This window comes from Homarus americanus, unplaced genomic scaffold (assembly GCF_018991925.1).
Source record: "Homarus americanus isolate GMGI-L3 unplaced genomic scaffold, GMGI_Hamer_2.0 scaffold21914, whole genome shotgun sequence".
NCBI classification, from domain to species: domain Eukaryota; kingdom Metazoa; phylum Arthropoda; class Malacostraca; order Decapoda; family Nephropidae; genus Homarus; species Homarus americanus.
Window position 1 is genome coordinate 730,710 of NW_024719665.1, and position 23,641 is coordinate 754,350.

Sequence of the window (23,641 nt, forward strand, 5' to 3'; positions counted from 1 at the left end):
CATTAATATCACTATTATATCGGGGTACTAACACATTATGCTTTACGTTACTTGACACTGACTCTCGGACACACCTGAATGAATACACTTCCCACAGTAGGTAACTCACCCTAGGACGTTCTGACAAGACTCACGTGTACCCTGACGTAGGCCCAGTGAGTGCTGGCTGGGCTGCCTCCTATGGGAGAATCTGCTCAGCTGGCGATGCCGTGGTCTGGTCGGGAAGTCTCCCTCCCGACCTGGGGAGGGGACGTGCGTGACTCTGCTTAATGAACCGAGTGACGACCCGAACGGGAGAGAGGTGACAGCAACCAGAATGAGAATCAGTGTGACCAGAATCAGAATGATAATGATAATGGTAATGCCCGTGGACGGGACTGTAGGGCCTTTATATGGGGTCGGCCCAGCCGGCTTGTGACCTCTGCCAATTAACACTAAACTGGTTTGATCTGGATAGCTGTGTGCAGGTGTGGTCCTGCCCAGGTGTCTTGGTTAGGTGCGGTTGTAGGTCACCCGGCTCACGTCATTAGCGGGCGAGGTCAAGTCCCTTGGGTCGACCTGAGGTGTGTCAACCCGGAATGTGGTGGTACCACGAGGTCTGCAGTGTACTTGCTGTTATATGCGGCATAATTCTGGGCTGTAAGGTTTGGTCTGACAATCAATCATTACACCTCCCGCCAAGACCAAAGCTTCATCACAGAGATTGATGCCACATATAGACAGCAATATCACGTGTGGTATCAAAGATAATCCCTGGGGCGATAACATAGTCTCACATTTACTAACAACAATCTCATAGGTGTATGTTTTTCTACTGGTTTGATCTGACAAAGCTCACTATACCTCCTGCCAAGATCAAAGCTTCTATGCCAGGAGAAAAAGGAAACATAGCAAGTGAACATAGAATGAAAAAATCCTTCATATGTAGCATAGTGTCCGAGGCAAACTTGCAAATCACATTCTACAAACAATAACAGGTGTTACATTTCCTTATCAGCCCATGTCAAAATAATAATTCATCTCAGTCAGTAATATAGCTACAACATCGTGTTTCATAGTGTTGATCAAATGAACTCATAGAAACAAGTGAGACTAAAAAAAGACATTCTTTGAAGTAAACATCAACAAAAATCAGAGAAAATACTTCAAAATACACAAAAAATGTTCCTACTTCACATATTAGGGTATTGATATCTTTTTATTATACATCAACAACATCAGTACATTAGTTGGGTCCGGCATAGCTCACGTCTTCCATCCAGCTGGTATCTGAAAAATAGGGGATGGCGGCAGCTCAGCAGCTGTAGTCGGTTGGTCCTTCATCATCGACTTTCTTGTGATGTCAGGACAGCACATCTTCTGTCTTCTTTCTTCACATAGCACATCTTCTGTCTTCTTTCTTCACATACCGCACCTTGTAGGTCGTTTCTCCACACCTTCTGACTTCTTCTCACTTCCTCCTGGTTTCTATACTATTCCAGACGAGTTTTCTGTCCCATCTGCGTTCTTCCTCTACGTTTAGAGCCTCATTTTCAACGTCTTCTAGATGAATTTTCTGTTCCATCTTCCTTTTTTCTTAGTACATCATCATTTTCATATTCCAGACGAATTTTCTGTTCATCTGCGTTTCTTTATACATCTTCATTTTCATATTCCAGACGAATTTTTCTGCTCATCTGCGTTTCTTTATACATCTTCATTTTCATATTCCAGATGAATTTTTCTGCTCCATCTGTATTTCTTCTCTGCAACATCATCATTTTCAACATATTCCAGACGATTTTCTGTTCATCTGCCGTCGGCCCCCTCCGGCCGGGATGAAAGCCGGTCCACTGCTTGGGCTGTCGTCTCCTTAGATGACTGTAAGGCAGGTTCCGCGGACCAGGGCTCGCCCTCCGTACGTGAGTGTCGGCGAGACCAAAGACCGTCCTGTCTTACACCTTCCACAGTGGTGAATCCCTCCCTGGCTGGGCTCACCAGGGTTCGTTGTGTGGCGATCCATTCCACACTCCTTAACTTCCTAAAGTAGAAAAATATAAAATCTTCTTAATCCTAGACCAAGGGAGGACTTGAAAGAAGTGACGTGGTGTGTGGTGGGTTTCGTGCTGCCTTCATCAAGCTGCATTCATCACGCTGCTTTCATCATGCTGGTTCTTCTCTGCTCGTATGTACTGTGGTTGACGTCCGGCTGGCCATGGGTGGTACTGTGAGTGACATTTGACAGAGAAACAATCCTAAAGGGATGATGGATCAGTTGGAAGTGCATTCGCAAAAAAAAAGTTTACTTTATACGTTACGTCAATGTTTGGCAACTATCATTTCCGTCACGACAATGTTCTCATCAGGCTGGGTCGGGGAGTGAAGCTCTGCGCACTACACTGAATATCATTTATCACTGCGCGTCAAAGAGTACATCACAAATCATAATAGCATAAAAATACACTGAGTGAAGCTCTGCATTCATCGCAATATTACGTTATATTAACCATCATCATCAACACACAGCTCACGGGACAAAAGACGGGGAATTAGTGTGGTCAAGCGAGGCGGGGCAGGTCAGAAGGACGAGAGGTCACACGAGCGGGGTGGGGCGAGGCGGGGCGGGGCGGCACTGGGCGAGGCGAGGCTGGCCAGGCCCACCCAGGCTGGTGCGTTGCGGGTGAGGTGGGGAGGAGCCGAGGCGTGGTTGATCGGGCCAGGCCGAGGCTTTGCGGGGCGGGGAGGGGCACGGAACGGAGGGGCGGGGCAGGGATGGGAGGAAGGGTAAGGAGGATGAGGTGAGGATTAGGACAGGGAGGAGGATGTAGGTTAAAAGACATGTTAAGTTATAACAGTTAGTACAGACACCGCTTTCATCACTGAAACACAATGGCTACATTTAACACTGACTAACAATCAAACTGCACTTGGGCTACTGAGAATGTCACAGATCGCGGGGGACACTAAGAAATTACGTTAAGCACTGAACATATTTCTATTAAAAATTCGCACATACCACCACAAGAGACATTTACTTGAGCTGTAACGGTGACACACTAGGACACTTTTCACCCTACTACGCAGGAACTTCTTATCACGCACTTTTGAACTAACGAGCCAGGTGTTATGGCTAACAGGGGAGGGCATGGGTTTACTTTAAGTACACTGTTACCAATAACAAGGGACGAGGGGGGCGTGGGTTAACTTCATAGTTCGCTACCACCAATATAATGGGACAAAACACAATGAGAGGAAGAATATATATAAGTAGGAAGTATAGAGAGTAGGAATGCAAAGATAGGAAACTTGGTAGCGTGGCCTGGATGTTATTTACTCAGCGTCAATACGCTTATCTTATCTCGTATGTCAATACACGTATATTACTTCTTAAAGGGACAACTTGTTAAACACCTCTTCGATACAACTATTTATTAATTCACTCAATGACATGGACACATTAATATCACTATTATATCGGGGTACTAACACATTATGCTTTACGTTACTTGACACTGACTCTCGGACACACCTGAATGAATACACTTCCCACAGTAGGTAACTCACCCTAGGACGTTCTGACAAGACTCACGTGTACCCTGACGTAGGCCCAGTGAGTGCTGGCTGGGCTGCCTCCTATGGGAGAATCTGCTCAGCTGGCGATGCCGTGGTCTGGTCGGGAAGTCTCCCTCCCGACCTGGGGAGGGGACGTGCGTGACTCTGCTTAATGAACCGAGTGACGACCCGAACGGGAGAGAGGTGACAGCAACCAGAATGAGAATCAGTGTGACCAGAATCAGAATGATAATGATAATGGTAATGCCTGTGGACGGGACTGTAGGGCCTTTATATGGGGTCGGCCCAGCCTGCTTGTGACCTCTGCCAATTAACACTAAACTGGTTTGATCTGGATAGCTGTGTGCAGGTGTGGTCCTGCCCAGGTGTCTTGGTTAGGTGCGGTTGTAGGTCACCCGGCTCACGTCATTAGCGGGCGAGGTCAAGTCCCTTGGGTCGACCTGAGGTGTGTCAACCCGGAATGCGGTGGTACCACGAGGTCTGCAGTGCTCTTGCTGTTATATGCGGCATAATTCTGGGCTGTAAGGTTTGGTCTGACAATCAATCATTACAGGGTAGAGAACACTGAGAGACGGCAGAGAACACTGAGAGAGGGTAGAGAACACTAAGAGAGGGTAGAGAACACTGAGATAAGGTAGAGAACTCTGACAGAGGGTAGGAAACACTAAGAGAGGTTAGAGAACACTAAGAGAGGGTAGAAAACACTGAGAGGGTAGAGTACACTGAGAGAGGTTAGAGAACACTAAGACAGGGTAGAGAACACTGAGAGGGTAGAGTACACTGAGAGAGGGTAGAGAACACTGAGAGAGGGTAGAGAACACTAAGAGAGGGTAGAGAACACTGAGAGAGGGTAGAGAACACTGAGAGAGGGTAGAGAACACTGAGAGAGGGTAGAGAACACTGAGAGACGGCAGAGAACACTGAGAGAGGGTAGAGAACACTGACAGAGGGTAGAGAACACTGAGATACGGTAGAGAACACTGACAGAGGGTAGAGAACACTAAGAAAGGTTAGAGAACACTAAGAGAGGGTAGAAAACACTGAGAGGGTAGAGGACACTAAGAGAGGGTAGAGAACACTGAGAGAGGGTAGAGAACACTGAGAGAGTAGAGTACACTGAGATAGGGTAGAGAACACTGAGGGGGTAGAGTACACTGAGAGAGGTTAGAGAACACTAAGAGAGGTAGAGAACACTGAGAGAGGGTAGAGAACACTGAGAGGGGTAGAGAACACTGAGAGAGGGTAGAGAACACTAAGAGAGGGCAGAGGACACCAAGAGAGGGTAGAACACTGAGAGAGTAGAGTACACTGAGAGAGTAGAGGACACTAAGAGAGGGTAGAGAACACTGAGAGAGGAGTAGGGTAGAGAACACTGAGAGAGGGTAGAGAACACTAAGAGAGGTAGAGAACACTGAGAGAGGGTAGAGAACACTACACTGAGAGAGGTAGAGAACACTAAGAGAGGGTAGAGAACACTAGGGTAGAACACTAAGAGAGGATAGAGAACACTGAGAGAGGGTAGAGAACACTGAGAGGGTAGAGTACACTGAGAGAGGTTAGAGAACACTAAGAGAGGGTAGAGAACACTGAGAGAGGGTAGAGGACACTAAGAGAGGATAGAGAACACTGAGAGAGGGTAGAGAACACTGAGAGGGTAGAGTACACTGAGAGAGGTTAGAGAACACTAAGAGAGGGTAGAGAACACTGAGAGGGTAGAGTACACTGAGAGCGGTTAGAGAACACTGAGAGAGGGTAGAGAACACTGAGAGAGGGTAGAGAACACTGAGAGAGGGTAGAGAACACTGAGAGAGGGTAGAGAACATCCTGTAATTATTATCCAATCTCTCGCTTGTCCATCAACAGGTGTATATGTGAACTAATTATCTTTACCTGCAATATTTCCCTCGATTCATTACCATAAACCTACCAGTTTTTCGCCTGCCATTATTCAACTGGTTTATTCCAAGCGTGTGTAGCAAAAACAGCAACAACATTTTACCATCAGGTTTAAGGACGGAGAAGAGCGGAGGAAAAAATGGTTTGGGCGAAAATTACTCGTGAGGAGAGAAGCCATACTGCCTGCCGTACACGCTCACCTTGTTAACCCCTCATCTGGTCACCCCCGTACCTGGTTAACCTTTCATCTGGCCATAAAAACAAAAGAATGGAGGGAACTGCTGCGGGCCTATTGGCCCATACTGGACAGTCCCGTTTACACCCAACCCCTATTGCTCATATATCCATCCAACCTATGTTTGAAGCTATCCAGCGTATTCAAGTTAATGGTGATGTTTGGTAACTTGTCCCACTCATCCACTACTCTATTTCCAAACCAATGTTTACCTATTTCGCGTCTAAATCTAAATTTATCTAATTTAAAACCATTGTTAACAGTTTGCTCCTGGTTAGATAGTTTGAGTACCTTTGTTATATTACCTTTGTTTAGCCCTGACTTCCATTTATACACCTCTATCATATCGCCCCTCACTCTACGTCTCTCGAGGGAGTGCAAATTAAGATGCTTTAACCTGTCTCTTTACTCAAGGTTCCTGATGCCCGGGATTAGTCTTGTCATTCTCCTCTGAATTCTTTCTAGAGATTCTATATCCATTCTGTAGTACGGGGACCAGAACTGAACTGCATAATCCAAGTGAGGTCTGACAAGCACAAGATATAGTTTTAGGTCATCCCATCACCTAGTCACCCCGTCACCTGGTCACCCCGTCACCTGGTCACCCAGTTATCTGGTCGTTCCGTCACCTGGTTACCCGTCACCTGGTTACCCCGTCACCTGGTCACCCCGTCACCTGGTCACCCAGTTATCTGGTCGTTCCGTCACCTGGTTACCCGTCACCTGGTTACCCCGTCACCTGGTCACCATCTATCACCCCGTCACCTGGTCGCCTGTCACCTGGTCACCCCGTCAACTGTTACCTGGTTACCTGTCACCTGGTCACCCGTTATCTGGTCATTCCGTCACCTGGTCACCCGTCACCTGGTCACCCGTCACCTGGTTACCCCGTCACCTGGTCACCCCGTCACCTGGTCACCCCGTCACCTGGTCACCCAGTTATCTGGTCGTTCCGTCACCTGGTTACCCGTCACCTGGTTACCCGTCACCTGGTCACCCCGTCACCTGGTGACCCCGTTATCTGGTCATTCCGTCACCTGGTCACCGTCACCTGGTTACCCCGTCACCTGATCACCCCGTCACCTGGTCGCCTGTCACCTGGTCACCCCGTCAACTGTTACCTGGTCACCTGTCACCTGGTCACCCCGTTATCTGGTCATTCCGTCACCTGGTCACCCGTCACCTGGTCACCGTCACCTGGTCACCCGTCACCTGGTTACCCGTCACCTGTCACCCGTCACCTGGTCACCCAGTTATCTGGTCGTTCCGTCACCTGGTTACCGTCACCTGGTTACCCGTTACCTGGTCACCCCGTCACCTGGTGACCCCGTTATCTGGTCATTCCGTCACCTGGTCACCCATCACCTGGTTACCCTGTCACCTGGTCACCCCGTCACCTGGTCACCTGTCACCTGGTTACCCGTCACCTAGTCACCGTCACCTGGTCACCCCGTCATCTAGTCACCCCCGTCACCTGGTCGCCTGTCTCCTGGTCACCCCGTCAACTGTTACCTGGTTACCTGTCACCTGTCACCCCGTTATCTGGTCATTCCGTCACCTGGTCACCGTCACCTGGTCACCCGTCACCTGGTTACCCCGTCACCCGTCACCTGGTCACCCCGTCACCTGGTCACCCAGTTATCTGGTCGTTCCGTCACCTGGTTTACCCGTCACCTGATTACCCCGTCACCTGGTCACCCCGTCACCTGGTGACCCCGTTATCTGGTCATTCCGTCACCTGGTCACCCGTCACCTGGTTACCCCGTCACCTGGTTACCCCGTCACCTGGTCACCCCGTCACCTGGTCACCCCGTCACCTGGTCACCCCGTCACCTGGTCACCCTGTCACCTCATCCTCAATACCGAAGTCGTGGTTCCTGTGAAGAAAAACAAAATATGAAAGTTGTATCTAACTTTTCAATAATTTTTTAGCTAAACAATAAAAGCTGTACCAATATGCCACTAACAATGTGTATGTGGTGATAGTAGAACAAGAGGTCCACCTGGAAACATTACAGGACCTCATTATGAAAGGTTAACGTCATGTCGTGTGATACTCAGAGGGTGTTTAGAGCATGTCACTCAACTTAATCCCTGGTCTGGTGTCTGGGGGCGACTGGGGTATAATTTTGGACATATAATTGAACTTGTGGGAACTTGTTGTACTTTTTGTGTTATTGTACCACTGTGTTAGTTACCTCCTGTTGGTGTTTGCAGTTGGCATGATACTGTTTATTGATTCCGTGCGTGTGTGTGTGTGTGTGTGTGTGTGTGTGTGTGTGTGTGTGTGTGTGTATGTGTATTTCATCCCAAGTAAGTTGCCTTCAACTCTACCAAGATTAGGAGGTCTATATATTACGCCCATGATTAATTTTCCCTACCATCAGTTAATTCTAGCCAAATTGTTTCTGTATTCATGAAATGGCCCCTGTTTCATCAACAGAAAGATTATATAAATAGGTTAATTACATTTGATTTATATTCTGATTCATCCCCTGTAACTTTCCACTGGCTATGAGGTGACATGTTCAGAGCACGTGATAAGGCGTGCCCATGGGAAACCGCGTCATATTATGCTGAGTTAAGGCATTACTTGCTGGCCTTTCTGGCCACATTTAAGCAGGCATTACTACTCAATCTCTCACCCAAGAAGGACGTGATTAAACGGTCTATTTACATAGCCCGTCCTTCTCTTAACACTCATAGCTACAGTGATTAAGTTACGGTTGATTTTCACTCTGGAATTGTATCAACAGCAGTTCCTCAATAAAAGGAGAAACAGACAATTGGGTTTCGCTACTCTAACCCAATATAATATATATGATCAGTCCTATATACATTACGACTAGTTCATTCAGTTCAGTTCTAACTTCCTTATTGATTCCACACTTCAAATTTTCCCTGATATAGATTTCTCTTATCTTCTTATCAGTATGAAATAATTTATAACATTTAATTTTATATTTGACCTGTAACTCACGTGAGTCTAAATTAATCCATGTTTCTGTGAATACTATTATATCGATTTTTTTCAGTAGATACCAACGCCCTGATTTCAATCATTTTATTTCTCGTACTCCTACTGTTCGCGTAGTAGACATTTAAGTTAGTCGTGATATGAATCTTTTCTTTGTCGCATTTTGGGTTTAACTCTGACTAATTTAGTTTTGTCATCATTCCTAACACGATTTCTCTGTAAAATTTCGCTTTGTCTACCCATGCCCACTGCAGTCTCCTCGACCCTCATGCTTTCACGTTCCCCTAGCAGTTTAAAGACTTCGACATCTTTTGAATTGCCCCTCGAGAGAGCCAGCCATTGTTGCCACCCCATCCCTAGACAAATGTACCCCATCCCTAGCATAAAGGTCCCTTCCGCCGTATAAGTTGTCCCAGTTGACTTGAAATATCTGTCAAGACGGCCGTTGACACCAACAGCCCTTGACAACTATTCATTGCCAACTCACCTTCTAGGCAGGACACCGCATATGATAGGGATCCCCCCCCCCTTCGACCTAATATGTTCTATAGCTACCTTGAACCTATCAAGAAGCTCCTCACTCCTACACCGGCCAATATCATTGCCTCCTGCACTAAGGCAGATAATGGGTTTGTTCCCATTACCAGACAAGATATTGTCCATCCTGTCAACTATATCCCCCACCCCAGCTCCTGGCAAACACACTCTCATCCTCCCATTTCTGTCCTTATTACCAAAGGCTCGATCCAGGTACCTTACCTGCGAATCACCAACAATTAAGATTTTCTTAACCTTCCTTGTCAGCCTTGTCCTTAACTGTCTTACCATCCATTTCGTCCTCCAAAGAACTAAAAGAGTTTGAACACTTAGCTGCTATTTATGCCTTCCTCACCACCAGCCCTGTCGCCCCTCTCTTCATTACCGTCCACTGGTTTGTGTCATCGTCATTCACACTCGCTCCTCCTTCAGCCTCTCAGCCACTTCCTTCAACCTCACAGTTTAGTCCCTAACCTTCTCAAGCTCAGCCTTCAGAGAGGCACAGAGATGTTCCCAGCCAGCACTAGACACGGTAAACTGTCTGGTTAAACCCAGGAGCAAATTTGCCGTAAACTTTCCTCGAGCGAGGTCAGGCTGGGTGTTATGAGTGTCAGCCATAACTTTCTGTTCTGGGTATGAAATACGTTGGTACGGATGGTGTGTGGTTGGCTCGAGCAGTGTCGCTCATGACTCGCCCACACTGACTGAGTCATCGTTTATGTATTAAATTTGTTTTATTACATTGTGTATTTATTGTATTATGTTTGTATATAGGTTAGATTAGTGGAATTAATGTCAGTAGGGTAATTTAGATAAAGTTTACGTTTTGGCCAATCAGGATATGTTACAGATTTTACAGATTGACCCGGAGGGGGCTAGTTTATTGGGCACCCCCTTACATCCTGTGCAAGGTGAAGCGCAGAAGCGTTTACAGTGCCCAACTGGGAAGCATGCTAAGTTCATGCTTGCCTTTATGACTGATGCATTAAGGGCGTGGAAGCCTGAAGGGTCATAGGTTTTGTCAGCAAGTTACACAAAGTGACAGAATGATGAGTGTGTGGGGGGGAAAATTCCCGGTACATTTCATCTGTTTATGGCAAAGCGTGGCAGGTCCCTAATAATATCAAGTGCCAGGCCTGTGACTAGGAGGAGGGATATCTGGTCAGGGAGGGAAGAGGTGTTGGTAACGGCTGGGGACCTGTAGGAGGAGGTTATAGGGCAAGTGAGGATGTAGTGAGAGAGGGTGTGAGAGTCGGGTTGGCCACAAAGTTTACAAACAGTGCGGCCAGGCTCAGGGTTGCCAATGTACTCCCATAAGTACCTGTACCCTAGGCGCAGTCTCATGTACATAATCTGTTGATATCGAGTCAGAGATTGATACTCTTTGCAGTGGCGGTTGGAGTCACCGGTTACAGCATCAGTGGCATAGTGTGACGCTGCCCCGTTGTTTCAGGTGTGTCCATTTTACGTCGAATACTTCTCGTTGTGTGGCGTGTATGCGAGATTTGAGATGATTCAGGGAGAGGGCGAGGGTGGCTTCAATATCTTCTTCTTGTGTCGCTTCTTTGGCAAGTCGATCAACAGTGTCACAGGCAGTTATTCCTATATGTGACGGGATCTAAATAAACTTGACACGGATGTCATCAGTTTGTTCTAGCCTGGCGACGGCGGCTAGGGTGTGTTGTACGGCAGGGGAGGAGGGGGAGGGCAATTTTAGCCTCGCTAACGCAGAAGTGCTGTCACTGATTTTAAGGAGGTTCCGGCGTTCAGTGCGAGCATAGGTCGCCCCCTCATGAATGCCCGCGAGGATGGCTATGCTTTCAGTGTCAGTGGAGGAGGCCCAGTCGTGGACCCTGATTTTCTTGCAGGCCTAGCGCTCAGGAATCCACACAGCTGCCCAGCGCAGCTCAGCTTGGTGACAGACCCATCACAGTAGACGAGGATATGAGGGAGGGAGGTGGTGAGAGAAGAGGCGACATCACCAATCTGCTCAAGGCAGTTAAGTTTGAGCATATACCGCAGTTGGGTGGATTTACGACCAGGGAAGGTGTGGACGGCAACATCACAAGTCCAAGGGGAAGAATTGGGGAGGATTGTGTATAGTTCTCCGTCCTTGAAAACCGCGCCAGACGCTGTTTGCTACCATCTAGTGAGTACCAGGTCAACTACACTTAGCTGATGTCTGGTGGGCGCTTTAAATAAGGAACTACAGGGTGAAAAAAAATCTCATGGACTGCAAAACCAAAATCTGTGGTTTTATAAACAAACTGAACTTTTGGAGGGCCCAGATCTTAAAGAATAATCTGTCCCAGTTCACGCAACTCGGCAAATCCGGATCATCTCTGAACATCTTTCCAACCTGCATGTTGAGTTGAATGACAGATTTACCGATCTGAAACAATTGAACTTTCCCTCTTGGATTATTCAACCATTTCTTTTTAACTGCTAAAATAATGAGTGTCTGGCTATGGACGCTCATCAGATCGACGAGTTGATGGACTTACAAAACGATTACAGCGTGAAACTGATCCATGCCTCAAAAAAACAACTGATGTGGCTGGATCCCCCAAGTCAGTGTCAAATATAAACAATTAGCTATGGAAGCCCAGCAAGTACTTATGCCATTTGCGACCACATACTTGGTTTAATGTGTCTTCAGTGTTGTTACGAATATTTTGAGGAAAAAAAGAGAACGTATCAACATTCGTGAGCGGGGCGCCACGATCTTCGAGCAAAATTGACTTGATTTGTTCCTTGATTTTCTCATTTAGTTTCTCAGCACGAGGCTCAAGGTTCTCATTAATGTTGTACAATTCGAATAGAAGTCTGATTATAATAGTTACAATTCTGAAATCAAAGTTGTTGTTTTTTCTTATTGAATTTTTTGGTCAAATAATCACCTTTAGACAATAATTGTTATGTTTTGTAGACTAACTCTATTTCAATAATTACTATTGTAAAAATAAAATACGGTATAACCAATGATGTAAATAATTTATTCTCTCATGTTGATTTAAGGACGAGGAGGATTTCTTTAGGTTTTATATCTAGAAGTGTAAGTAATAAGAGTGCAGAGGTCTTATTGCAACTATATCTTGCGCTAGTCAGGCCTCACCTCGATTATGCGGTTCAGTTTTGGTGCCCTTATTATGGAAGGGATATCAATTCACTGGAGTCGGTGCAGCGAAGAATGACGAAATTGATTCCGGGACTTAGAAACCTACCATATCAAGATAGGTTAAAGAAACTAAACTTGGATAGGATAGGACTTGTAGCAACGGATTTAAGTTGGATAAGTTTAGGTTTAGGAGGGAGATAGGAAGGAACTGGTTCACAAATACGGTGGTGGATGAGTGGAACAAGCTTAGCAACTTTGTAGTAAGTGCTGGAACGCTGGAAAGTCTTAAAAGGAGGCTAGATAGATTCATGGATGATAGAGAGTGGTAGTAACTCTCGACAGGAGCTGCCATGCACAGGCCAACCGGCCTATTGCAGACTCCTTATTTTCTTATGTTCTTATGTTCTTATTTGGAAGAGCCTGGGATCGCTAAGGGAGGAATGCGTTGTGGGACTTTGAGAAACACTGGAATCAAAGTAAAACAATATCAAAACAAATATTTCAATGATAATGATTTGTGGAACGTTTATATGGCGAGCCCCTGTAAAGGCACTAGTGAAGGGGACTGTACGTTTACATCCTGACACCCACTTGACGATGACCACCGGGTTATTTCGTTTCCTTGTGTGAGTGTTGTGTCATAGTTCGTGGTCGGTACAGTCTAGCATACAGTAGTATCTGTTATAAAGTGTTTGTCATGCTCTGCCTCCCAGCAACAAGTGATGAAACTGTGGTGTAACTAATGTTTATTGTTACAAGAGAAGGACTGTAGGAGTACCTCTCTCTCTCTCTCTCTCTCTCTCTCTCTCTCTCTCTCTCTCTCTCTCAGTAAGCCATAATCCTCCAAGCTCCTCTCAATCTACTCATTTCTTTTCGCAGTGAGGATAAAGCCGCCCCAGGGAGGATGTTCCGGTGTTTAGGATATGTGCTGTTTACGGTGGCGGCTGTGGCAGCGGTGGCGGCGGTGGCGACGGTGATGCTGCCAGGGAGGGAAAAGGACTCAGCCGCCCCTCCGCCACTGCCTCCTCACTCCCGCCACAGAAGGACGTCTGGAGTACATCCTCACACACATCTCACCACGGTAAGTAGAACTCGGGGAGGGAGGGAGTAAAGCGTCCTAACCTAACCTAACCTAAGCTAGAGTGACACAATGTAACATAACCTAATTAAAGGAATGCAAGGAAGAACTTAATCCTGGAGGATAGCGAATGTTATACCGATTTACAAGAAGGGAGATGGATCACTATCCTCTAACTAACGTCCACTCAGTTTAACATCAATTGCAGGCAAATTGCTAGAAGTAGTAGTTTCAAACTCTATTCGAAATCACCTGGAGAAGCACAAGTTGTGTCAGTGATTCCCAACATGGCTTAACAAGTGGGCGTTCATGTATGAAAATCTATGAGCATTATTTTCAACTGTTTTCGAAGCAGTGGATGACGGACAACGATTACGAGATGCTTTACCTCGATTTTAAGAACATAAGAATGGAGGAAACTACAGCGGGCCTATTAGCTCATACTGGGAATCATACGAAGATTAAACGTAAAATGTGAGTTGATGTTTTTATGTCAGTCTCCCAGACACCGTGAAAGAGAGTTGGGACGATTTAATGGTAAACTAAAACTATTTAATTGTTAATTCGTCATCGCCCAGAATTACAATAATAATAATAATAATAATAATAATAATAATAATAATAATAATAATAATAATAATAATAATAATAATAATAATAATAATAATAATAATAATAATAATAATAATAATAATAATAATAATAATAATAATAATAATAATAATAATAATAATAATAATAATAATAATAATAATAATAATAATAATAATAATAATAATAATAATATGTTCGTCCTGCTTTTTTAAATAACAGCTGAGCTTTAAGCTGTAGTGGTGGCACTCGCAGGCACATTGCTGAAGGCATTCTTTCTTTGAGTAGGAGCGTGCCAATCGTAACTGACGGCTTGTATACAATGTGTATTTGCTCGAAACAAGGCTAATAAAGTACTTGGGTTCAAACAAATGAGTGTTAGTTTCAAGACTTGCGAGACCATCTTAAAACGACAGTATATCTGGTGCTTGTGAGACCTCACTTGGATTAAGCTGTTCAGTTCTGGTCACCGTACTACAGAATGGATACAGAATCCCTAGAAAGAATTCAGAGGAGAATGACAAGACTAATCCCGGGCATCAGGAACCTTGAGTACAGAGACAGGTTAAATCATCTTAGTTTGTACCCCCTCGAGAGACGTAGAGTGAGGGGCGATATGATAGAGGTGTATAAATGGAAGTCAGGACTAAACAAAGGTGATATAACAAAGGTACTCAAACTATCCAACCAGGAGCGAACTCGTAAAAATGGTCTTAAATGAGACAAATTTAGATCTAGGCACGAGATAGGTAAACATTGGTTTGGAAATAGAGTAGTGGATGAGTGGAACAAGTTACCAAACATCACCATTAACTTGAATACACTGGATAGCTTCAAACATAGGTTCGACGGATACATGAGCGATAGGGGTTGGGTGTAAACGGGACTGTCTAGTATGGACCAATAGGCCTACTGTAGTTTCCTTCATTCTTATGTTCTTATGTAACACAATTTAACCTAAAGTAACATGATATAATGTTACCTAACCTAACCATGCCAGGTAGCGTTAAATTGTTTAATTATCAGGTGAAATAAGTTAGGGTGCCTAATCTCCAGGTGATATTTATAAATTGACTTTTTGTATGTATCATTAGTAGATTTGATTATTATTTGCTATCACGTTAGATGACGTTTAGTATAATTCATTGGAGTCGGTGCAGCGAAGAATGACGAAAATGATTCAAGGACTTAGAAACCTTCCATATCAAGATAGGTTAAAGAAACTACACTTGCATTCCCTAGAAAGACGAAGAGTGCAGGGAGATATGATAGAAGTATTTAAGTGGGTGAAAGGAATCAATAAAGGCGATATAGATAAAGTTCCTATAATATCCGAGCAGGATAGGACTCGGAGCAACGGATTTAAGTTGGATAAGTTTAGGTTTAGGAGGGAGATAGGAAGAAACTGGTTCACAAATACGGTGGTGGATGAGTGGAACAAGCTTAGCAACTTTATAGTAAGTGCTGGAACGCTGGAAAGTTTTAAAAGGAGGCTAGATAGATTCATGGATGATAGAGAGTGGTAGTAACTCTCGACAGGAGCTGCCATGCACAGGCCAACCGACCTATTGCAGACTCCTTATGTTCTTATGTTCTTATAACACCGTCTTGACCTGACCTGGCCTGACCTCTTGTGTACCGTACAGGCGCAGTTGATCCAGGCTCGAGGGTATCCAGCCGAGGTACATCGCGTCATCACTCCAGAAGGTTACATCATAGAGATGCACCGCATACCGCATGGCCGCGCCCACACCACCCACCACGCCCACACCACCCACCACGTCCACACCAGCCCGGACGCCCACACCGCCCACCACGCCTATACCAGTCCGCACGCCCACGCCGCCCACTACGCCCATACCAGCCCGCACGCTCAGACAAAGAGAGAGAGAAAAGGGTGGTGGGCTGGAGGAGAGAAGGGTAACCTGAGTGTCGTCACGGCTGGAGGTAGGTAGGTTAATGAGTATTTCTCAGTTCACCTGAATAATATCTCCCAACAAGTTACGTTAACTCTGGGGGTTGTTAGGTTAGGTCAGTGTTACATAAAGCTAGGTTAGGCTAGAAAGCATACATGAGGGAGAATGACAAGACTAATCCCGGGTATTAGGAACCTTGAGTACAGAGACAGGTTAAAGCATCTTAATTTGCACTCCCTCGAGAGACGTAGAGCGAGGGGCGATATGATAGAGGTGTATAAATGGAAGTCAGGGCTAAACAAAGGTGATATAACAAAGGTACTCAAACTATCCAACCATGAGCGAACTCTTAGCAATGGTTTTAAATTAGATCAATTTAGATTTAGGTGCGAGATAGGTAAACATTGGTTTGGAAATAGAGTAGTGGATGAATGGAACAAGTTACCAAACATCATCATTAACTTGAACACGCTGGATAGCTTCAAACATAGGTTGGATGGATATATGAGCGATAGGGGTTGGGTGTAAACGGGACTGCCTAGTATGGGTGAATAGGCCCGCTGCAGTTTCCTCCATTCTTATGTTCTTATGTTCTTAGCCCACTGACTACCAAAATATTGTTCATCTAAAGTTCTAAGCAAAAGGGGAATAACGAAGCATAACCTGACCTAACTTTCCTCCATCCAGATAAAGGTTTGGCGGTAAATTTTTGGGTGAAGTAACTTGGGGTAGAGGTGGGGGGGCGATGCACCTCATTGTAAACTAACATAATAATGAAGGAAACTGCACCAGGCCTATTGACCCCGTTTACACCCAACCCCTATCGCTCATATATCCATCCAACCTATGTTTGAAACTATCCAGCGTATTAGAGTTAATGATGATGTTTGGTAACTTGTTCCATTCATCCACTACTCTATTTCCAAACCAATGTTTACCTATTTCGCGACTAGATCTAAATTTGTCTAATTTAAAACCATTGTTACGAGTTCGCTCCTGGTTGTATAGTTTGAGTACCTTTGTTATATCACCTTTGTTTAGCCCTGACTTCCATGTATGCTTTGTAGAGATTCTATACCCATTTTGTGGTATGATCACCAGAACTGAACTGTGTAATCCAAATGAGGTCTGACAAGCGCAAGATATAGTTTTAGGATGACCTAAGTATAGTTGAGGTCAGGTTGTGTGTTGTCACCCTTTGAGGTCAACTATATATGACCTTGTTGCTTCGGTCAGTATCTTGAGGTGTTTGCTCCTCTTGAATCATAATATCTACCGGTGAGAATAATACTGTAGCCGCCTTATGATGTTACCGCTTAAGTCTTATCTTATATATTTAGTAAACATTTTACATTACTAATTTCTTATGAGTTATGAATAAAAAAAAATAATGAATATAATGATATGTAAGATGAATAGATACTACAAGCAACATTTTTTAGTCTTTCGGGAGAATTAAAACTTACCCCAAGAATAATCAGCTTGAGTACAGTCAGCTTATCTTAGAGTCTTGCTGTTACTTAGTGTATTATATGTATTCCTATCAGCATGTGACGTAATACAGTATAAGTAATGACGGTAAAGTTGTTTGTATCCTTGAAGAGTCTTGTCTTCGGGTTAGGGTTTGTGACTTTCCAATGGCTTCGGTTATTAAGGTGGTCACTGTAGTAAGGTGGTCACTGTAGTGAGGTGGTCACTGTAGTAAGGTGGTCACTGTAGTAAGGTGGTCACTGTAGTAAGGTGGTCACTGTAGTAAGTTGGTCACTGTAGTTGGTTCACTGGTAGTAGGTGGTCACTGTAGTAAGGTGGTCACTGTAGTAGGTGGTCACTGTAGTAAGGTGGTCACTGTAGTAAGGTGGTCACTGTAGTAAGGTGGTCACTGTAGTAGTGGTCACTGTAGTAAGGTGGTTCACTGTAGTAAGGTGGTCACTGTAGTGAGTTGGTCACTGTAGTAAGGTGGTCACTGTAGTAAGGTGGTCACTGTAGTAAGGTGATCACTGTAGTAAGGTGGTTACTGTAGTAAGGTCGTCACTGTAGTAAGGTGGTCACTGTAGTATGGTGGTCACTGTAGTAAGTTGGTCACTGTAGTAAGGTGGTCACTGTAGTAAGTTGGTCACTGTAGTAAGGTCGTCACTGTAGTAAGGTCGTCACTGTAGTAAGGTCGTCACTGTAGTAAGGTGGTCACTGTAGTAAGGTGATAATTTCTACAGTTTTTCTTTCTTTTTTTACGGCATTAACCCACCCTGGCACAGGTCAATGACCCACATCTGGGCCTGGGGGCGAAAATATAATAATAATAATAATAATCATCATCATCATCATCATCACCATCATCATCATCATCATCATCATTATTATCATTATTATTATTATTATTATTATTATTATTATTATTAAAGAACCATAAATAATGCAAAAAAGATCAAGAGTGAGAAACAATTGAGACCCAGCAATTGTGTGTAAATGAGGCAGAAAGTGAGATCATCAACCTGGGACTTGGTCACATATGGCAGCAGGGTCTACCATTAGAATTAAAAAAACATGTTGATTAAGGATGTGTTTCTCAATATTTTACCTCCCCTCCCCCCCTCAGCACTGGCAGTAGCGGTGATGGCAGTCGTGATGGCAGTAGCAGTTATGGCAGTAGCAGTTATGGCAGTCGTGATGGCAGTAGCAGTTATGGCAGTCGTGATGGCAGTAGCAGTTATGGCAGTCGTGATGGCAGTAGCAGTTATGGCAGTCGTGATGGCAGTAGCAGCAGAAGTGGCAGAGGACGTCGTGTAGTCTTCCTCTTGCACGGTATTATGGAGTCCAGCGCCGACTTCGTCATGAACGACCCTGACCAAGCGCTAGGTGAGGCCCTTGTGTGTGTGTGTGTGTGTGTGTGTGTGTGTGTGTGTGTGTTATCAGCACTGGACTGACACATCTCCTGACGGCAGGGTTCATGATGGCTGACGCTGGCTACGACGTGTGGCTGGGAAACAACAGAGGAAACTATTACGGTCGTCAGCACGTCACTCTCTCACCTGAGAAGCCTGAATTCTGGGATTACAGGTAAGTAGCTCCTTAATTAGAGGTAGGTAGCCCTTAATCAGAGGTAGATAGCCCCTTAATTACAGGTAGGTTACCCCCTAAATACCCGTACTTCAGGTTAAACTTGCCACGGTGCCAATAAAACCAACTTAACTTAACATTTTCAATTTCATCATTAATCCCAAACACTCTTTATATATATCGTCTTGGTTCACACTCACAGCTGGAACGAGATGGCGTTCTATGACGTGCCAGCAATGCTCAGCTACGTGCGTCAGGCAAGCAACGTGGAGCAGGTCTTCTACGTAGGCCACTCGATGGGATGTGCTCTGCTTTTCGCCGCCATGCATTACCATCCTCATGTTAACTCCTGGGTTGGTCTTTCTTACTTTTGTGCTGATTATTTTTATCTTCGTCGTCCGTTTGTCTTCATTATACTTGTTTTTCATGTTACTCACTCCATTTATTTGTCACTCACTCCCCTCACTCCACTCACACCACTCACTCCACTCACACCACTCACTCCATTTGTTCCTCACTCCACTCATTTTTTTGGGGGGGTGGCGGAGCGGGGCGGGTATCATCCATCCTTACCCCTCCTCCAAACATTCACTCCATCCGTTCGTCTTCACTAATTACTTAACTGTATTTTGAGGTTCCACTTGACTGGTTCCACTTAACTGATTCTGCTTAACTTGTTCCACTTAACTGGTTCCACTTAACTGGTTCCACTTAACTGTCCTTGCAGATTCGAGTGGTAGCGGGAATGGCACCATCATCTTACACCTACCACAAAAGAGGTCCCATTGGCTTCTTGGCTCCTTTCATCGATAGACTGGATGTAAGTATATAGAAACTGGATAGATAGATAGATAGATAGATAGATAGATAGATAGATAGATAGATAGGAAAAGCAATACAATAACAAAGAGGTTGAACATGTACAGTACAGATATAAAGACAGGTATATTACAGGTATACAAACAATGATAAACAGGTGAGTCAAGATAATTACAGGTGTTAATTAGAAGGTAAATTTATCGTGGTTCTTGAAGCTCACAGTCAGGTGTTATATGGATGGGATTTACACCTGCATCTGCCTTTACATCAGGGGGAAAATAAGTATAGTATAGTATTCCTTAGTGGGATAATATTTGTGTGCGAGGTTAGGTTAGGTTAGGTTTGGTTAGGTTTGGTTAGGTTTGGTTAGATTAGGTTTGGTTTGGTTAGGTTTGGTTAGATTAGGTTTGGTTTGGTTAGGTTAGGTTTGGTTAGGTTTGGTTAGATTAGGTTTGGTTTGGTTAGGTTAGATTAGGTTTGGTTTGGTTAGGTTAGGTTAGGTTAGGTTTGGTTAGGTTTGGTTAGGTTAGGTTTGGTTAGATTAGGTTTGGTTTGGTTAGGTTTGAATAGGTTTGGTTGGGTTGGGTTTGATTTGGTTGGTTGGGTTTGGTTGGGTTTGGTTTTCGGTTTGGTTGAGTTGGGTTTTGGTTGGGTTTGGTTTGGTTTTGGTTTGGTTTTGGTTTGGATTGAGTTTGGTTGGTTTTTGTTGGTTTGGCTGGGCTTGTTATTTTGGTTTGGTTTGCTGAGTGGTTAATTGGTTTGGTTTGGTTTGTGGTTGTTTTTTGGTTGGGGTTTGGTTTAGTTTGGATTTGGGTTTGGTTATTGGGTTTGGTTGGGTTTTGGGGTTTTGTTGGGTTTGGTTTGGTTGGGAGGTTTGATTGGGTTTAGTTTGGTTTTGGTTAGATTTCCCAGGATTAGGTTGGGATTAGATTCGTTAGGTTTGGTTGAATTAGGTTTGGTTGGGTTTGGTTTGGTTGGGTGGATTGGGTTTCGGTTAGGTTCGGTTTGGTTACAGGTTCGGTTGGGTTCGGTTCGGTTGGGATTGGTTCGGTTCATTGGGTTCGGTTGGGACTGGCAAGGGCTTTTTACTCATTAGCATTAGATTGATTTCGATATTATTATAAAACTTTGACTATTATGAATATTCAAAACACTTATACCACCCAACACCAGTACTGACTCGACGATACATTACAGAGAGAGTTGACCAAGAGAGGAATCGTTGAGCTGTTAAGACTAGATCCTGAAACTTCCTCCACTGTGTCTGAAGTGTGTGGCTCTAAGTCCATCACTAACTTTGTCTTCCTCTACTATTTTGTTGAGGAAGACAGAATTATGTTGATAAGGTGAAATTTGATGATCTCCTCAGTCCCTGGTAGACCTCTCAACCTGTGTGAATGTCTCTCTCTCTCCCTCTCTCTCCTCTCTCTCTCTCCTCTCCCTCTCTCTCTCTCTCTCTCTCTCTCTCTCTCTCTCCTCTCTCCACCTAACCTAACCATAACCAAAATATTTCAGGTGAGTTTATTACCTGTCCTCTTAATTAATCCCCCACATACACTGCTGCAACTATGTTCAGGGGATTAAAGTTTGTATCACTCATCTTAACCCATTAAAGTAACCACAAAAAATACAATAACAACAATAACAATCACAACAATAACCAACAACAACAGCCACCACCACAACAACAACATCAACAACCCACCACAACATCAACAACCACAACAACCACCACAACATCAACAACCACCACCACAACATCCTAAATACAACTAAACACCACTTATAACATCAACAACCACCACCACCACAACATCAACAACAACCACCACCACCCAATAACCCAAATACCACCACCCCACCCACCAACAACCACCACAACATCAACAACCACAACAGCCACCACCACACAACACAACAGGGTTAACTGAAAAGAATGGGTTCAATAATATGAACTTACAGAATCCTCTTCCTCACTCTCTCTCTACAACAGGAATACCTACCAGTGATCTTCTCTCATACACCACAGGGACTGGCCTACACGTCTTCACTCATCTCCTGCAATTGCATCGATCACGTGAGTTTCTGGATTTTAAATTTTATCTCACCAATCCACCTCCACTAAATCTGACTATATTATTATTATTATTATTATTATTATTATTATATCAATCATCATCACCATTATCACTATCATTATCATCATTTATTATCTCATTATTTATCCTACATTATTACCATACAGTTCCACACCCACTTACCCTGTAATTTTCATAGAGTCTCTACACATACAGCAAAAATTAGGTATATTATATATTTTCACACATCTGTCACATATATTTTCTACATAAACGTTGTTCGAGTTTGGTATAATCTAAATACTTCTACAGAACTATATGGGACAATTCTACAAGAGTTCATAAATAGTGATGTACTGTAGGTGAAGAGTGATAGGAGGTGAGGTACCATACTATCTTTTAAGAGCTGATCTAACCTAACCTAATCTAACATAGCATAACATAACAAACACGAAACGACAATTTTAATTCTCTCATTCGACATCATCTGAAGATTATCTAGGAAATGAATTCTGGGGGGGGTAGGTTAGGTTAGGTTAAGGTGAAATAAACTAGTGAATTGGAAAGGTAAAGTCTTCAGGAGATAATAACTTTTCTCTTTAACCAAACATACCTACGGACATTCTCACTTAACCAAACCCTATGGCATTCCAGGTAGGTTCCAAGCCTTCGACTACGGTGAGGAGAGGAACCTGGAGAAGTATGGGACGCCTTTACCGCCTCCTCTCCTCAACCGCGTCAAAGTTCCTGTCGGTCTCTTCTATTCTGATAATGACTGGGTGGTCGATGCTCTGGTGAGACATGCGCCACAACCTATCAGAGTGTGTGGGGGGAACAAGAGTGTGGGAACAGGGGTGGGAGAACATGAGATGGGGAACAAGAGGGTGTGGGGAGGGAACAAGAGTGTGTGTGGGAGGGAACAAGGGGTGTGTGGGGAGGGAACAGGGGTGTGGGGGGAACAAGATGTGTGGGAGGAACATGTGTGAGGTGGGTGTGGGAGGGAAACATGAGGTGTGTGGGGAGGAAACAAGTGTGTGAGTGTGGGAGGAAACATGAGGGTGTGTGGGAGGAACAAGAGTGTGTGGGGAACAAGAGGGTGTGGGAGGGAACATGAGGGTGTGTGGGGAGGGAGGAAACAAGAGTGTGTGTGGGAGGAAACAAGAAGGTATGGAAGGGAAAACTTCAATAGGATAATGAAGGGAACTTTGAAACCATCTAATGAATTATCACCGAGGATACCAGTAATGTATCTTTGAGTTACCTATGTCATGTGATAAGCAATAGGTGGTTCCTCTTTCGTCAGTAGCGTGAGCCTGAGTGACCGAGTGTTTATGTTTACAGGATGTGCTGCGGACGGCGTCGGAGCTGCCCTCGTTGGCCCTCCTGCATCGGGTTCCTCTGAAAGATTTCAACCATCTGGACTTCTTGTGGTCGGAGAACGCTCACTACCTCGTCTACCATCCTCTTATTAGATTTTTCAATGACTTTCCCTGAAGGAGGATAACTGATGGGTAAGTTTTCTGTGAGGGGGGGCCAGGAGAGGAAGGGATGTGGGGAAGGGGAAGGAACATTGGAGGGGGGGAGGGGGCAGTGAGCTGTAGACGACTTAGTTACTGGAACTTCATAAACATTCGAGCCAGATGACCGAGAGTAATTTTGGAAATTAATTAACCCGACATTACTAAAAACAAAATAATATTGAAACATAACCTACTTAAAAGAGTTTTCTTATTTAAGAGGATGGTTTAATTAACAAAATATAACATTCACATTGTTGTTAATCTTCCCTT

General features: G+C 44.3%; 1 protein-coding gene across 1 annotated transcript in view; it reads left to right on the forward strand.

Annotated features, from left to right (window-relative positions):
- Positions 1-23,370, forward strand: part of LOC121860232 (lipase lipl-5-like) — a 32,364-nt gene extending 8,994 nt beyond the window's left edge. Inside the window, exons 2-11 of the mRNA XM_042357319.1 lie at positions 13,195-13,396; positions 15,631-15,935; positions 18,494-18,753; positions 18,840-18,954; positions 19,157-19,307; positions 19,682-19,774; positions 20,971-21,090; positions 21,736-21,850; positions 22,506-22,645; positions 23,193-23,370. Of these exons, the coding sequence (XP_042213253.1) occupies positions 13,195-13,396; positions 15,631-15,935; positions 18,494-18,753; positions 18,840-18,954; positions 19,157-19,307; positions 19,682-19,774; positions 20,971-21,090; positions 21,736-21,850; positions 22,506-22,645; positions 23,193-23,345 (1,654 nt within the window). The 3' untranslated portion in view covers positions 23,346-23,370. The remainder of the gene's footprint in view (positions 1-13,194; positions 13,397-15,630; positions 15,936-18,493; positions 18,754-18,839; positions 18,955-19,156; positions 19,308-19,681; positions 19,775-20,970; positions 21,091-21,735; positions 21,851-22,505; positions 22,646-23,192) is intronic.
- The last annotated feature ends 271 nt before the right edge of the window (positions 23,371-23,641 follow it).